Source organism: Cryptotermes secundus, unplaced genomic scaffold (assembly GCF_002891405.2).
Source record: "Cryptotermes secundus unplaced genomic scaffold, Csec_1.0 scaffold519, whole genome shotgun sequence".
In the NCBI taxonomy this organism is placed as follows: Eukaryota; Metazoa; Arthropoda; class Insecta; order Blattodea; family Kalotermitidae; genus Cryptotermes; species Cryptotermes secundus.
In genome coordinates this window covers 818,142-834,420 of record NW_019720169.1, presented here as the reverse complement: position 1 = coordinate 834,420, position 16,279 = coordinate 818,142, and the positions used below count along the sequence as shown (strand labels likewise).

Here is a 16,279-nt window from a genome sequence, read left to right as displayed (position 1 = left end):
TTCAGGTGTGGCAAACTTTACATCATGAAGAGTTATTCTTACCATGATCAAATGGTACAACATCTGGAACCAGGCGACCATGCACAGCGTATGGATTTGTGCCACTGGATAAAAAGTTCATCCCGAACTGTTAAGCGTCATTTTATTCAGTGATGAGGCGTCTTTTACCCTGGATGGTGTAAATAATTTACGAAATGTGCATACGTGGTTCCATAATAATCCACATGAGATAATGGAAGCGAAATTCCAAAAGAGATTTCCTGTGAATGTATGTTTACAGTTATGTGGTCGGGTTATAGCGCAGCCATATTACGTCATCGCTCGCCAGTCATGTGTCATGTATAGTGCTTGGAAACCTAAGGACAATTATGACATGGCGAGCGAGTATTTCGTACTTCAATTTTATGGCTTTCCGTCACTCACAAGTTAGTTTGATGTTACGTACATTATTAACATTACAGAATCCACATATTCCTGCCAGTTTTAATATGTATTTTGTAATCAACAAGTGTGTAACACCGGTCAAAGTTTGACACTTCTCTGGCCATTATCTCCGTAACCGTTCAACTTTGGACATAGGTGTTTTGGGTTATATCGGCATAGTTTAACATAAGGAACACCCTCCCAAAGTTTGGTCCATTCCTCCTGGGACACCCTGTATATAGTATTTGAAACATTTCTCTGTAGTGAATAACAAAATATAATTGAACATTTCTAATTCTATCACAAATTATTTTTATAATAACTGATGGGTACCTGCAATAAATGTTTATACAAAAACCAAATTGGTGCACAGGATCAAATGAATACCCTTGGAATATAGTGGAAAACTTACACAATCTGCCGCTTAAGCTGGAGAATACTGAAGACGTAAAAAAAGTTAATATGTGCCTTGAAATAATGTGAGAATGAAAATTAAATACAGAAAGTTACAACCACAGCCACCACTATCAAAAGAAAAAGCAACACCAATTCAAATTTTTATCTACTAACAACTTTATTCTTCCAAGTTCAATTTTCAAGAATGGAAAAGATGGTATATGTCATTCTCCCTATGCATAAACAAAATCCACTTTGGTTAACAAACTTTCATGGAATTTATGAATTGTGGCCGTTATTAAAATTAACCAATAAAATTGAATTTTCATTCATACCGAAACTATAAATGAAACTCCAAGGTGGACACTGTTACATTTCCATGAGATATTTTTAATTTTTATATCAAACATGGTGAATTTTTAATAGAACTGTAGCACAAAATAATACTGTTGGATTGCACTCGTCCGTCAGGGATCTTTCATCAAGCAACAATAAAATTCTCTTGAGCATATAAGTTAACAGCCACTATTAAAATATAATACAGTCTTGGTTTGAAATGAGAAATGTGTCAACTACATCATCATAAGCTCATCACCAATCAGTTTTTCAGACATCACCATTTTACAAAATTATATCCATCTGTTCAAGAGTTTAAATCTTGAAGAAAGTAGTCTTCTGGGATTTGGCACCGTGTATATGTGGTGTTAACCGACGTTTCGGAGGAACGTATCGCCTCCATCTTCAGGGTAGGAGAAAAAATATAAGTAACCCGCAAGCGAAGACTGTGAGAACTGGTAAAAGCAGACTGCTGACCCTGAAGATGGAGGTGATATGTTCCTCCGAAACGTCGGTTAACACCACATATACACGGTGCCAAATCCCAGAAGACTACTTTCTTCATAGTGACTGCCGTGAAAGCCTCAAATCTTACATAGTTTAAATCTTAATAGGCAACTTAAAAGGAAAACATACTTTTAAGAAATTAAGGCATATTTTCTTAACCTTTTAGCCCAGTGATTCTGTGATTTTACATGTGCCACCATAAAGCCCACTGGTTACTATACATGCCACCTGCTTTAACATAGTAAAACTCTTCATTCTGTACACAGAGGATTTGTGCTCTGTATGGTTTTCACAATAAACAGCAACCGTTTCCCTACGCAGCATTAACCAGCTGATCTCTGCAATGAAGATCTAACGTGTTTCCTGTGAGGTACAAACTGAATTTTTATATATTATTAGAAGGAATTCAGTGTTTACATAATTGCGCTTCTCCCAAAGGCTGTATAAAACAAAAGCCAGGTTTAATCAGTCTTTTGTAAGGTAAGACACTGCTATATAAGATGACAATACTAAATACTCACTTTTTGGTGGTATGAGTGGTTTCCCTCGAGTAGCACACCATCCTACTGGATGCACAGAGTTTGAACAAAGACTAACCCAAAAGTCTTTGCTACAGTTTTGACCAAAGCCTTCATAACGAAGCAATGCTTTGTATCCAGATATCCTCAGAACTGTTGCTACCCAGAATGAATCAGGGAATGATTCTGTAAAATCATCACAGTCTGTGTTCTCTACTTCAACCTTCATTCCTACAGTAATATTCTCCCAGCAGTCAGCCAAAGGAGCCTGCAGACATAACATGCACAAAACATTTTCAATTCGCAAAAACTATGCAAAAATATTATGATCTGACTACTGCACATAGACAGTTTATGGCCACAGCAATCTGCTTTCCTGGGAACCCCTATCTTCAGAGAGAGGGGCTAGCTATAACAATTAAGCCAACTGTGTAGGTTTACCTGAAGACAAAGACAGAATCCAGTCTTCAAAATGCTGTGCTTTGAAATATAAACAGGACAAAGGATAATGCTCAGAAACATAATATTTGTACTAATGTACCATCATCACAAACTTTTAGATACTACTGTAACCTAATAACAAAATATTTAATTTCCTGAAATACATTTAGAGTTTCAGGTTTTACTGACCCCTCAGTTGTCCATACTGTAGGCCAGCCCTGTCCAACGCGGCGCCCGTGGTATATTTTCCTGGCGCCCTCCGTAACCACATATAATTGAGCCGATTTTTAATATTAATTCAAATTGTAAGACAAGAGACATTTTTGAATGTCTGAGTACTGTTAAATATTTTCGAAAAATTTTAGTATTATTATTATTGTTATTATTATTGTTGTTGTTATTGTTATTATTATTATTATTATTAGTAGTAGTAGTAGTAGTAGTAGTAGTAGTAGTAGTGTGGTGGTGCCCGCACCTCCATAGGCATCAGTGAAGTGTACCCGAGTACATAAGATCGTTGGACAGCGCTGCTGTAGGCAGTCACCATACCAACTATGCTATCCCAGCTCTTACATATGTATTAGTACACCAGTTACACAACTTACATGACTGAAACAAGAGACAGGAGCTGCAATAAAGCCTGGCTCTGATAACTGACATTTCCACTCGTATGTATTTGCCAACTCTGAACGATTCCTCTTCACCATTACGGGACTTGGTGGATCATCCAGTGGTACAGGAAGTCGAAGGGGGTCCTGGGATACATCAAATGGTTTTATGTCTTCTTTGTAAGATCCATCCATAGAAGAAAACTGCAACAAAAAATATCTGTGGGGACTCGTGGTTCACCAGCAATGACTGTGAAGACCACAGTATTCTAAAGTGACACCATGTAGTTTCATTAATAGGTGCCATATGGTGTCAAATCATTAAAGACAGTAAGTAAGTAAAAGAAGTAAAGCTATCCCTGTAACAGGCCGTGGAGGCCCATAGGGTTGTGAGATGTTGAGGGTCCCACATTATCTAGACAATTAGGTCACAGATGGCAGTAAGGTTGTCAGCCTTACGCACCGGCCGCACTTTACTCCCCAGGAAAATTATTTAATCAATTCGTGGTACTCATTTCTGTTAGAGGCTGAGTCGATCCCAGGGCCATAGTGCGCCTGGAAGGATTAGGTCAACTGAAAAAAATCCCATGACCTCATTGGGACTTGAACTCGCGACCTTCTGGCTTGTATCATAGCCCCTCAACCAACTATGTTACTGTGTGCCCCCATTTAAAGACAGTACTAAAAAAAAATTATATGAGACTCTTATACTGAAACAAAGAGGTAACAGACATGTGATATGAAATACTGAAGAACATATACAAATAATATCTTGTGAAGTTATACAAACTAATATCTCAATAATTAATTGGTATATTTTCACTGCCATCCCATAACTATGTAATGGAATTATGAATAATAAAATTAGCAAAATGGATGTGGTAAAGCTTAAAGTAGATGGATACATAAATAACTCTGTCAGTATATACTCCAAAATGTAACTCACATCGAGCAATGGATACGGTTTGCGAATTGTCTGGCCTGTCCTCTCTAATTCGGAGTACTCCCGAGCACAAGCCAAGCTGCAGAATCGTCGTTCCTTTGTATAAAAGGCGTGTTTCACGCCTATAGCTCCACATTTTTCACACACAGCTGCAAAATGCACATAAACGACTCATTTACACAGTCAAAATTCCTTTCCTCAAAGATGCACACAAATTAAAATTTTGGTTACTGAACATGTTTTCTCTTCATTACAATCTAACCAACAGGTGCACTAATATAAGCTGAAAGTTTCACGTTTATTTCCCAGTCCAGGAAACAATTCTTCACTTAATGATGATGTATTCTGAAAAATAACCATTCCTTAAACCCAATTGCATGGATATATAAAGTTCAACATATCATATTGTACTGTGTTTCGTTACTGCGGGGAGTAACGACAGAGCTACGATGCCGCCACATACCGCTGGGGAGGGAGGGGTGTCCTCCATTGCGCAACACGTCACAATATGAACAATTCATGTCACACGTATATCCACCAAACCATTTTCTAGTTTCTTCAATACTATCACCTGTTTCATAGGTAAAGCCCATGGTTTATTCTCACTTCCTACCTGACAATATGAACATGTCCCTGCAGATATTAACTAGAATACATCTTGTATTTACAGTCATATAAAAGAAATTCATGTAAGCTGGTCTCAAATGTACAGAGTTTAACTTTGTTGACTGGCTCACAGCTCTGTGTGTCATGGCAATCGGTGCCTTATTTGCCGCAGGACACACACAAATGTTGCCGATGAATCAGCATGCCTGTTGGCTGATAATGTTTGGAATGAAGCGAAGTAATTTACTTATGCGCTGCTTGACAGCATTAGTTTCACAGCGAGCAGAGCAGTTCATATGTGGAAGTTTGTTTATGATTTGTCAGCAGTAGGCACCAGTTATCAGCTCCAGTGGACATTTGTTCTCAGCTACAGTTAGTGAGCAGTCTGGTATGACATGGTGCAGTACATTCTGGAGCAACATGTATTTCTGTATGACACCTGTGTGGAATCTGGATCTGCTATAAAGAATCAATGAAAATTTCATGATGAAAGAGTTCCCAGCAGATGAACAATTCACAATTTTGTGAATAAACTCAGAATAATGGGACTCTTTAATAGATAAGAAAGAAGTGCTTACTGAAAAGTTATGTGTCATATGGGCCACACTCGAACTCACACCTAAAAATCACTGAAATGTCTAGCTCAAGAGACTGGACTGTCAGTCTAATGCAAGAATGGCAACAGAATTGCTGAATCTTAGACCCTACAAAACAACAGTATTCCATGCGTTGCAGTCGAGCGATCCAGCTAGTAGGGATCATTTTTGCAGCTGGTTACTACACTCTGCCGTCAAAGGCGAGATCGATCCCCAATTGACATTCTTTCTTGCTGAAGTATGGTTTCACTTGCAGGGACCTCACATATACACAAAATTGCAACTGAGTTCACAGAATCTACATCTAACCCATGAAAAGTCCTGCTCCATCCAGTGAAAACTGGTGTCTGTATGCTGTAAATGCAAGGATTCTTGTTCCTGTGCTTTTTAAAGAAACAATTAATTGCGAAAGATGTCTACATGTAGAGGGCCAGCATTTTCAACACCTCCTGTGATCTGTGAATTGTAACGACTTCATTCTGAATGTTATCAGCCATCAGGCATGATGATCTGTCGGCAAAATTTGTATATGTCTCGTAGCCCGCGGGTAACAGATTGCCATGAAGCACAGAGCAGTGGAACCAGTGAACGAAGTAAATATCTTCCCTGTATAACTACGGTATAATAACTTTTCCAAATTTTGGATTGTATACCTGTTACATCAAACTTAAAAATTCTGAATGTATGTAACTGTAATTATATACCAATGTGCATCAACTCCACTTAAATATTAATGTACATTAACTGACCCCCCCAAAAAAAACAGTAAAGTAATAGACATATACAACACAACTTATTCTGAATGGTGCTGATTATAATCAGCACCAGTCATACATAATTATGTATCATCTACAGCTGAATTACTATTCACACAACCTTCAAAAGTATAAAGCCTTTCATCAGTACCACCACTTTTACTTGTGAATACCATAATACTACATGCATATGGCATGCCCCTGGCCCCTCTGCAAACATCAACAGACTTGATACAGAAATTAAGATATACAAAACTGAATAACAATCCTTATGAACAATATAATAGCTTATTTAATACAATTCTTAACACACTGCTTGTATGATCATGTAACTGATGGCCATCAACACTTTACAGCCTGAGCTACTGACATCATTATTAAACAAACCATAAATAAATACAGCAGATGACCAGTCCCTATGGCTTAATGAATTATTTCTGGCAAACTGTCAAAACCAATAAGCCCACTTAAATAAAGTAATATTAATGATTCAGTATGGCATGAAATTCACTAATGGAGTATACAGCTTCTGTCTGTGACTGTACACCTGTGAGCCACATATTTACTGGCCTGCATTAAATGTATAATTATGAGATAATATAGCACACTGATTCTCAAATCACCATCATGCTCATATATACTTTAAGTTACTCAATACATGGTCATTGTCACACTTAAGAGTACCTATACTACGCAACTATGGAATTTCTGACTAACAACTACTATTTCATTCAAATTTTGAACTCAATATTTCGTTGGAGGCAAGATGGTTGCAAATGGTGTGAAAACATTTTAGATTTCTGCTCTTCCATCATGATTAAATAGATTCAATTCATACATAAGAAGATATACCAATATCATACCAATGATACCCAATAATGTCTTTTATAAGAAGTTGAGTGTTTAAAGTGTTATGACCTAGAACAAGCATATTAAGCTTCTTACAAGGGGCCACGCCATAGCTCAACCAGTCACTGGCTTCCCACTGGGGTGGCCCGGGTTCGATCTCGGGTCTGGTCAAGTGGGATTTGTGGTGGGCAAAGTGGCGCTAGGGCAGGTTTTCTCCGAGTACTTCGGTTTCCCCTGCCAATATTCATTCCACCAATTGCTCCACAATCACCCTCACCTATCATCTGGGGCTGGTACAATAGGCCAGAAGTGGCCACAGTACAAGGGGCTTAGTCCCACCCCACTAGAAAAAAAAATTCTTACAACCGATAAAGATACTTAGTACATCAACATAACATCCAGAAGCAAGGTAGAAGCAATGTGAAATTGCACTCTGATATACATGAACCTGATAACAAAATATTGGGAAAACAGCCTAAGTCCCTAATGCTGGAACTCAAAAGCCTATGTACATTCAGTTAGTGATGTAGCAGAGAGCTTATCACCCACCACCTCCTTATTCACACCCTTAACCTTGCATAATGGATTATTCCTCCGTTTCAATCTATGCACGACACTATCAGTTATGACCCAAATATGGTATCATTAATACTTTAAAGTACCAGGAAATGTATCATTCTATTTGTTTCCTATTCCATTTGCATGTAACTGATAATTAAAAGCAGACTTTCATGAATCATATCTGAAAGATGTCATTTTAGATCATTCTCTGTCTTAAAATCATCTGACCACTCTTGGAATAAATAAAATGACATAATTCACTCTGATGAATGGTTGTCACATGAAAACGGCTACTAGCATCTCAAATTTTGCTGCCCTGCAAATGGCTCGTGCACATACAAAACTGAGTCAAATTATATGATGTTGATGTCTTAACCTAACATTTCTATGGATACTGCTGAAAATTTTTCAGCCATTTGCAAAACTTTCTCCTACTAAAATGTTTTATAACATAATACTTTTCACGAACAGCTCCAAAACGACCTAACCTTAACAACCAACAGTCAAGTCTAAAATAATGCAGGAAAATAAAATAATATGCACACAATTATACCAGTGCTTCTGTTTACCATACCTATGAATTTCCAATCACAAAAGTAAAATCTGCACATTTCTCAAATGCATTATTTCTTATTAGTGTACTTCATGTTCATTTGCTGCTCACATAAATGTACTGCAAAAGCTAATCACATACAAATGCTCCTATACTCCATAATTTTGAATTTTTTTCCTTCCATACATTCACCAACACAGAAGAAAATGTCAAGAGGAGGAGGAGAAAGCCGTAAATCTTAATATGACCTATAATTAAGTAATCTTTCAAGAGCAGATCCTGCAGTACCAATTTATACAATATGCATAGAATGCAGAAGAAAACTGGGTCTAAAAATCATCACTGCCAGAACTGATTGATGCTATGACTATGTCCATGAACCTTATAATGGAAATTTTTGACATCATGCATACAAATGGGAGCCAAAAAAACATTTAGAAAATCAATGCATTAATGAGTTAATAATTTCATGAGCAAATGATGTGGACAAATATAACAAACAAGCCCTTCACCTGGATCTGACATATGCTGGACTCTAAGCTATCAACACCAAGTTTCGGGAAGAGAGCCAAGAGATGCCCCCACATCTGGACTAGATTTGTCAAGGCCTGTATTGTGTGTCAGCAAAAGTATCACATTACAGCCCTTTACAAGACAGTTACAGTTATGTCAAAATGTTCATACAAAGTGGTACTCAGTGTGCACTCTACATGGGAAAGGCAGCAAAATGAAAACTAAAGAACAGGTGAACAACAAAACACAATGTAAGCCAGCACCAAACATTGAAAGCAAGCACTTCAACACAACATGGATGGCCACATGGACACACTGCAAAGCTAACTCAAGCAAGTCCAAAAGGGAAGGAAATCATTATATAAAAGAACTACATCTTTTGTTTGGACTGTACTAATTTGTCAAGACTTGCAATTATTACAGACATTTAAGCAATCCACTGCAGACAGGCCTCAAAACTATTAAAACTTGACCCATCTCCTAGAGAATTTCTATTTTCACATTTAAATAAATTGTTCCTGATAATTTTACTGAAGCCTAATTACAAAAAGTGCAACATCATGCATTATAAGATTTTTATTACCTTGGAACTGTACTACTTCTCCTCTTACATGACCCTCCTAACTGACTAATCTTTAACTTACCCATTCCATCCCTTTGAATTGGTATGACACTTAGGTCTGTGTCTTTCTGATAGGCTATCGGGGACTTCAGTTTGAGAGCTGGATGTTTGATTGGCTTGATTTTCCGTGTAGATTGCTGGCCAGCTGTCTGGGTAGAAGCACTTGTCAAGAAGTGTGGTGTTTCCTCACACAAGGACTCATATTCATCCAGCATTGAGATTGAGAACCCATCCATCTCCTGAGGGTGCAAAATTTAGTTCACCTTCATGTACTTAGCATTCTGGCTGGTAAGTCACCTTTACACTTGATCTGAAGCTGCCCCAGTGACAGTACAGAATGAAATCTTCTCAGGTGATCAGGCATGCTGACAAAGTTGGCATCTGATGTTTCAAAGACCCTTGTCTCTGTTATCAAGGGTTGATGCGATGAGTTACACACTGTATTCATACACAGAGGAAGCTGCTGGCTGTCCCTGAATGTACCACAAAGATAGCAGTTGGCAGTCAGTAAGTGGTGTCCCGTTCCAAGGCAGACCACATGGAGGGTTTACAGCACACAGCCACAAACAGGACAAAACGAGCAAGAGTAATAAAAAAATTGTAAGGAAGGTGCCATGAAAATGAACATGGACTGTGATAACTGACAGACTGATGCTGCCTACTGCTGAAGACAACACTATCTGACTGCCCAAACTGCTCCCTCAGCGGTACATGTTGGGACAGGCAACAGCTTATTCTGTATACAAAAACAGCATGTGGGCTTAACAGTCATCACATCAACCCCTGATGATGGAGACAGAGAGAGTCTTTGTAACATCAGACACCAAATCACACTGACTTTCCCTAGAAGACTTCACTAAATTCACCTTTAATTTTGGAACATTTATGTATATTCCTGGTCACTTCCCTCCATACCTAAGTTCCAGTTACAACATGCTATCCCAAGATGAACTTCAGGGCAATGCAGCTGCAGTGACTGTTAATAAAATCTGTAATTCATCAATGTACCATTTGTAAATAGCTTGTATCTTTTGGTAGTTCTGCTGGTGCACTAAACACCACACAACTTCATGCAAGGTGAGATGTTAATGGCATCTGATAACACACACAAAAAGTAAAATGTTTTATTTATAAGCCACCAAATGCAACATGAACTTTCACCTCCTACAGAGGGACTATATCACAGTTTATGTGTTCCTGGTGTCCAACAAAGAGGATCTGATCAGCAAATACTTCAGCCACCCCTTTCATATATTTAAGTACTTCTGTTGAGCCTGACCTCGTGTATCTTAGAGAAAGTTCTTGTATGTTTAGTAAGTCTTAGTGCTGTATGGGATCTTTGGGCAAACACCAACTGAGATACAATGCTTCAAATATACTTTTCTAGAACTGGTTTTCAGGGACATTTTAGGGATTAATGGTTGTATTTAAACAGTTTAAACTGAGACACTGCAATCTTGATAAAATGGATACTGACCCAGAATGTGTGATTACTAGCACCTATTTTGTACCATTTAATTATCAAACATCATTGTTTACGATCAGAAAACAGGCATAAGAAGGCTGTATTTAATTGTGTCTTGTTTTAGCAAATGGAAAATTATAGGAGTTATGTTACACAAGCTGCATAGAAAGAACCGTACATCCTTGATAAGGAAAACTGAATGCACTGTGCCATGTATAATTAAATAATAATGCATTCATGCTCTGGGCAAGTACATGCAACTGGACAGATTGCACCAGAGTACTTTCAATTTTCCCATCACACCTCAGAGTAATTAACTAGTGTAATACTTAGGAAATAGGAAATAAGCATTTTATTGCAAGACTGGGTTAAAAAATCTTTGTAATCTAAGTTTCATGTTTCTAATTCTATAATAAAGCTCTGTCCATAATAAAACATACACTGTTTATTCACTTCACGAACTAACCTAATGCATGTTTCACCTACTTGAACCTCCAAATCTTTATTTTAGATGAACATGGGATTCTTTTTATGCAAACACTGAAAGGAAAAAAAAAACAACAACACATTTTCTCTTTTGCTTTCACTAGTTTGACAACGCTGGGAAAAAATCGTAGTTCAATAATCCAAAATATACAAAATGTATTTATTTATTTATTACCCTTGGTTTATTTAATGGCACGTTTAACATTTCAGATTATATGGTGTTAACTGTGATCGGTGAATAATGAATTAGTAAGAATATGGAAGGAAACAATAATGGTCTAATTTGAAACAGCTTCTTATTAATGGCATGAAAGAAAACTGATTCTTTTCTGAACATATTTTTCTCAAACACTATTCTTGCATTTGCCTATCCTGTCAAAACACCGATCTCCAGGTCAACATTTCAAAAAGGACTTCCTAGGCTATAAACTAACAGTGACGATGTGATGTTCAGTTGACATCATGTTTAACTTGTAATAACTAATAACTAAAATTATGAATAAGGGTAAACACCTGATTAAGGGAAATATTTTTAAAAAGTTACAGAATGGCTGCACTATGAGAACAACTGCAATATGCGCTGTGATTGAATATTTTCCCAACTGCATTTTTTTCTCTCTGTGATAAACTGCATTTATGCTCTATTCTATGCAGTGCCCTTCAAAGTAGTCCCCCTGCAAACAGAAGGAGCACATCGAGCAACTGCAACACTTGCAGAAGTGACAAGCACAGCCTGCAACTGTTTTTGAACTGTGATGTCATCAAATCTGCTCCCTCTTCAGTGCAAAACTTGAGTTCTGAGGGGGGGAAAAAAGTTCACACACGGAATTGTGGGTCACTCAGAAGTTCTTCCTATAGATCCTGACACACACATTACAACCCAATTCTCTTTCTGCTTGTCAGTTAGCGGATGCACAAATTTTTATGAACAAGTTATTAGTTTGTAATATTAGTCTGCCTTTATTTTGAAAAAGTGAAAGCAGGCTTATGCAATCTCCATGTTGACTCTGTGTCAGTGAATATCCCCATTAAACTTTGAATGCCTCAACCGGTCTTCATGAAACCTGGTACGTACACCATGGCACCTAAGACCATCTCAATGGCATACTTCCTAAATCTCTCTCATTCGTCTGCATGTTAAGCCGGGTCCAGACTTGCTGCGTACCCCCTTTTCATATCTCCATATCGTATCACTATGGATGGTACCCCCATATCATCCTTCCATTGCAAAATGTTGATATGGTGATATGCAACGGGCTGTTCGCTCACTTGGCGGTCTTTTCCCGTCGCATCAAAGGGATGACATGCATTGCAGTGATGCCAGACTGGATGTGCACATGTTGCATCGTGCTTTGCTTCTCAGCTCTGGACAAAGGACAGTTGCAGTGTATAGTCATCACCAGTAAGCGTTCTTCTATTTTTGATTCTGTGTTTATACTCTGAATGGAGTGCAGTAAGGAGAGCATTATATATTTAATTGATGAATATAAGAAGAGGGACATGATTTGGAACCCTCAAAACACAGAACATTTCAATAAAATAAAAAAGCAGGACACATGGGAAGAGATAGGAAAGGAACTGAACAGATCAGGTTAGGTGTACTCATTGCTGATTAAAATCTGGCTCGAAACAGAGTCAGCTCGTCATTTCTTTGTTGCCTTCATGGGAGGAGAAATGTTGTTGCGTTGCATTGGTTGATACACAACAAGCATGGACACAAAATTTTGTCATGTTGCACTGGATGATACGCAACGGAGATACGATACAGGGATACACAACAAGTCTGGACCCGGCTTATGTGTATCCTATTGTTGATAGGCAAAGTTAATCCCCCTTTTCTTTGGTAGGCAAGGGCTAGGTAAACATGTTCCCATGACAGTGATTACATACAACAGAAGAATTGCTGGATGTATGTGTATGTGGGTCTGCCTATGTATCCCACCATTGGAAGACGTTCCTGCAGCAACAAAGAATTGCTGAAGGCATCACTTTCTATGCAGTCTGTGTCACATCAAAAGAAAGCAGACAATCTGTTCTTCCCAGAACTCCTTGTATCTTCATCTGTTTTGCTTATGGATGAACAGCCTAAACGGCCGCGCCATAGCTCAAGGGGTTAGTCGCTGGCTTCCCACTGCAGCAGCCCGGGTTCAATCCAGGGTCTGGTCAAGTGGGATTTGTGGTGGACAAAGTGACGCTGGGGCGGGTTTTCTCCGAGTACTTTGGTTTCCCTTGCCAATCTTCATTCCACCAAATTCTCCATCATCATAATCACCTGGGGCAGGCTACGATAGGCCAATCAATGACCGCCGTGCCGAGGGGACCCAGTAGGACCCCACCCCCCACCAAGTGAATAAAAAACACCCAGCCTAAACCCTTATCACCGCTTTCCCTTGAACTTGGAAAACCAATGAAATGTCTGAGTTTTGCTCTACGTTTCCTCTCTAAAACCAAGTAACACCAAGTAGGTTTATGCAGCAGTTTTGCCTAGTTTGAAGTATCTTCATGCATATGAAATATTGTTTGAAATCTGCCAGTTTATGATAAAATGCATATCCTACAGAGCACAATACACAACCTAACTTCCCAAGGCATTACTTCCAAGTGACAACTTTGAAATGAACAGCAAATGACTCACAAAATTCTACTCCATAAACGCCCAGCAGAAGATATTTGCCTCAATTGCGACAGTGTCACATCGCAACCAGACCAAAAACCGATCACACCACATACACCCAAATAATAATGCTAACTTATATGAATAGAAATATAGATAATAATATGGCATTTTAATAGCACTTGCAAGGCATGATGTAAAAACAAACTGCTCAGTATTTAACAAGCTCAATTAAGTTACTCTTTCTCAAAAATATGCCAAGACCAAGATAGTACATTTGAATGGCATGCATCAAAAGCATCAATACATGAAATATATTGTAGAGAATAAAAGCAGAAGAAATGACCAAGCTACTCGTAAAAGAAACTAAGCTTAGTACTGAAGCCAGATTGGGGGGCACGCAGTAGCATGGTTGATTAAGGCACTATGCCACAAGCCAAAAAGTCATGGGTTTGATTCATGATGTGATAAATGGATTTTTCAAAATGACCCAAACCTTCCAGCCACACCATGGCCCTGAGGTCGACTTAGCCTCCAACAGAAATGAGTACCAGGAATCTTCCTGGGGGTACGGGGCAGCCGGTGTGTAAGGCTGACAATCTCACAGCCATCTGTGAGCCGACTGTGTAGAAAATGTGGGAGGTTTGATATCTCACAACCCTATGGGCCTCCACAGCCTGTCACAGGGGTAGCTTTACCTTTTTACCTTTATGGAAGCCAGACTGCCAAATTCACGTCATTCGGAGTAATGCTATTTACTGACCATTTTCAGAAAGAAAAAAGTTGCATAACTGCTTGTAATAACCTTCCTTATTGTCAGAATTCAATTGTTTTATAAAGAGCTAATTTACCATGTTGCCTTCCTAATTTTTTCCCTTTTAATGGAGCATTTTAGCTGCAGGAAGTGGAGAGAGAAAATATGTAGCTGGGAACTGTGAACATAATGGAGTGTATGTGAGATATCACAGTTGTGACTAACGATTACTCTCTTCTGGTACTCATTTTTGTTTGAGGCTGAGTTGACCCCAGAGCCACAGTTCAGCTGGAAGGATTAGGTAAATTGAGAAAATCCAATGACCTTATCGGGATTTGATCCTGCAACCTTCCAGCTTGCAGCATAGTGCCTCAACCAACTATGCTACCGTGTGTCCCCACATTTATAATCTACAGACACTAACTTAACAAAGGTTATTCATTTACTTCCAACAAACTGTAAGAAAATCTGTACTTCACAATTTCATCACGTAATTACTTTCCATGAACACAATACAATACTCAACAAAAGAGACAATGTGTTGACTTCTATACATCACTGTTTTCATGGCCTGCATATATCTGGAAAAACCAGACATTTTTCCATTAACAATTATTTAACAATTTATTTGTGAAATGAACAGACTGTAAATTTCTGAAGTTTTAGTTTAACTGTTTTATTTAGCTGTGAAGTTACTCTAGGGGGGACATGAGAACAGACTGCATATTTCAAGCAGGGTCCTTTCATTCCGCATAAATGGTCACCCGCAGATTTACAAATTCTCTACCTAAACAACTGTATTTTTATCACATTTTTCCACCCTTCCCTATGCACCACAAAAGGTTTCCAGCCATTTTCTGATAAATAATAAAGCATATGTGGAATTATTTTGCTTGCATGTGTGTTCCAGTCACCACAAAAAGAGTACATGAGTCAATTTCTTTGCTCATCAGCTACAATCTGTAACAGATGAGACATGACTCTTGCACTCTCTCATACATCACAATGTCTACTAAGAAAATCAATAAAATACACGTAGTAGTTAACTGCCAGAATATAAATTCAGCATGTGCGCATATGCTGTTCAAATTAAGTAATTTTTGCTGTCACAACCATATTTAACTAACTTCTCTACTACAGAAGGATAATGTTACACAAATATTTTTATACATGAGGTAGCAAACTGCCAAGCATTTTCTCATCAAAAAGCATTGAATCATAATCTAAAGGCCATACAAATCCCACTACCAAACTAAATTACGATCAGAATTCACAAAATATGTTTTATTCTACTATACCTTGCTCATGCTTCCCGTAACCCTGGACCGTTTTCATTAAGTACACATGTAATGGCATATAAGCATATTAAAGAGAAACTAGCAAAGCAAAACACAAAAAGCAAAGAAATTAGGCTGGGAATAAGCACACATGGGTACTAAGTGCAAATGATGAGACTATATACAAAAGCTTGAAAGTCTTCAAGCTAAGTCTCAGCTTTACTGATACATCACTGTTTACTGTAGCACAACTGCAAACCAGACGGCCATCCAACTATCAACGGCATAGTATTCCCACTTACAAGAGGCACACGACCCCTGGTGTCTTCCAGTGAGTGTGGACTGTAGTTGAATAGAGGGCTCCCAGACTGAGAATCAAGCATCATTTCATTGGATTCATGGGACAGAAGCATGTCCCCCATCCAAATCATCCCTAAATCTAAAACAAGGGCAATT

At 38.3% G+C, this 16,279-nt stretch overlaps 1 protein-coding gene across 6 annotated transcripts in view; it reads right to left on the bottom strand.

The window, feature by feature from the left end:
* Window positions 1-16,279, bottom strand: part of LOC111867518 (polycomb protein Sfmbt) — a 47,634-nt gene that overhangs the window by 14,287 nt on the left and 17,068 nt on the right. For all 6 annotated transcript variants that reach the window (XM_033752765.1, XM_033752762.1, XM_033752758.1 and 3 more), the window contains 5 exons: window positions 16,126-16,262; window positions 9,250-9,466; window positions 4,176-4,321; window positions 3,227-3,433; window positions 2,184-2,448 (listed from right to left, as the gene is read on the bottom strand). In XM_033752765.1, coding sequence (XP_033608656.1) covers window positions 2,184-2,448; window positions 3,227-3,433; window positions 4,176-4,321; window positions 9,250-9,466; window positions 16,126-16,262 — 972 coding nt within the window. The remainder of the gene's footprint in view (window positions 1-2,183; window positions 2,449-3,226; window positions 3,434-4,175; window positions 4,322-9,249; window positions 9,467-16,125; window positions 16,263-16,279) is intronic.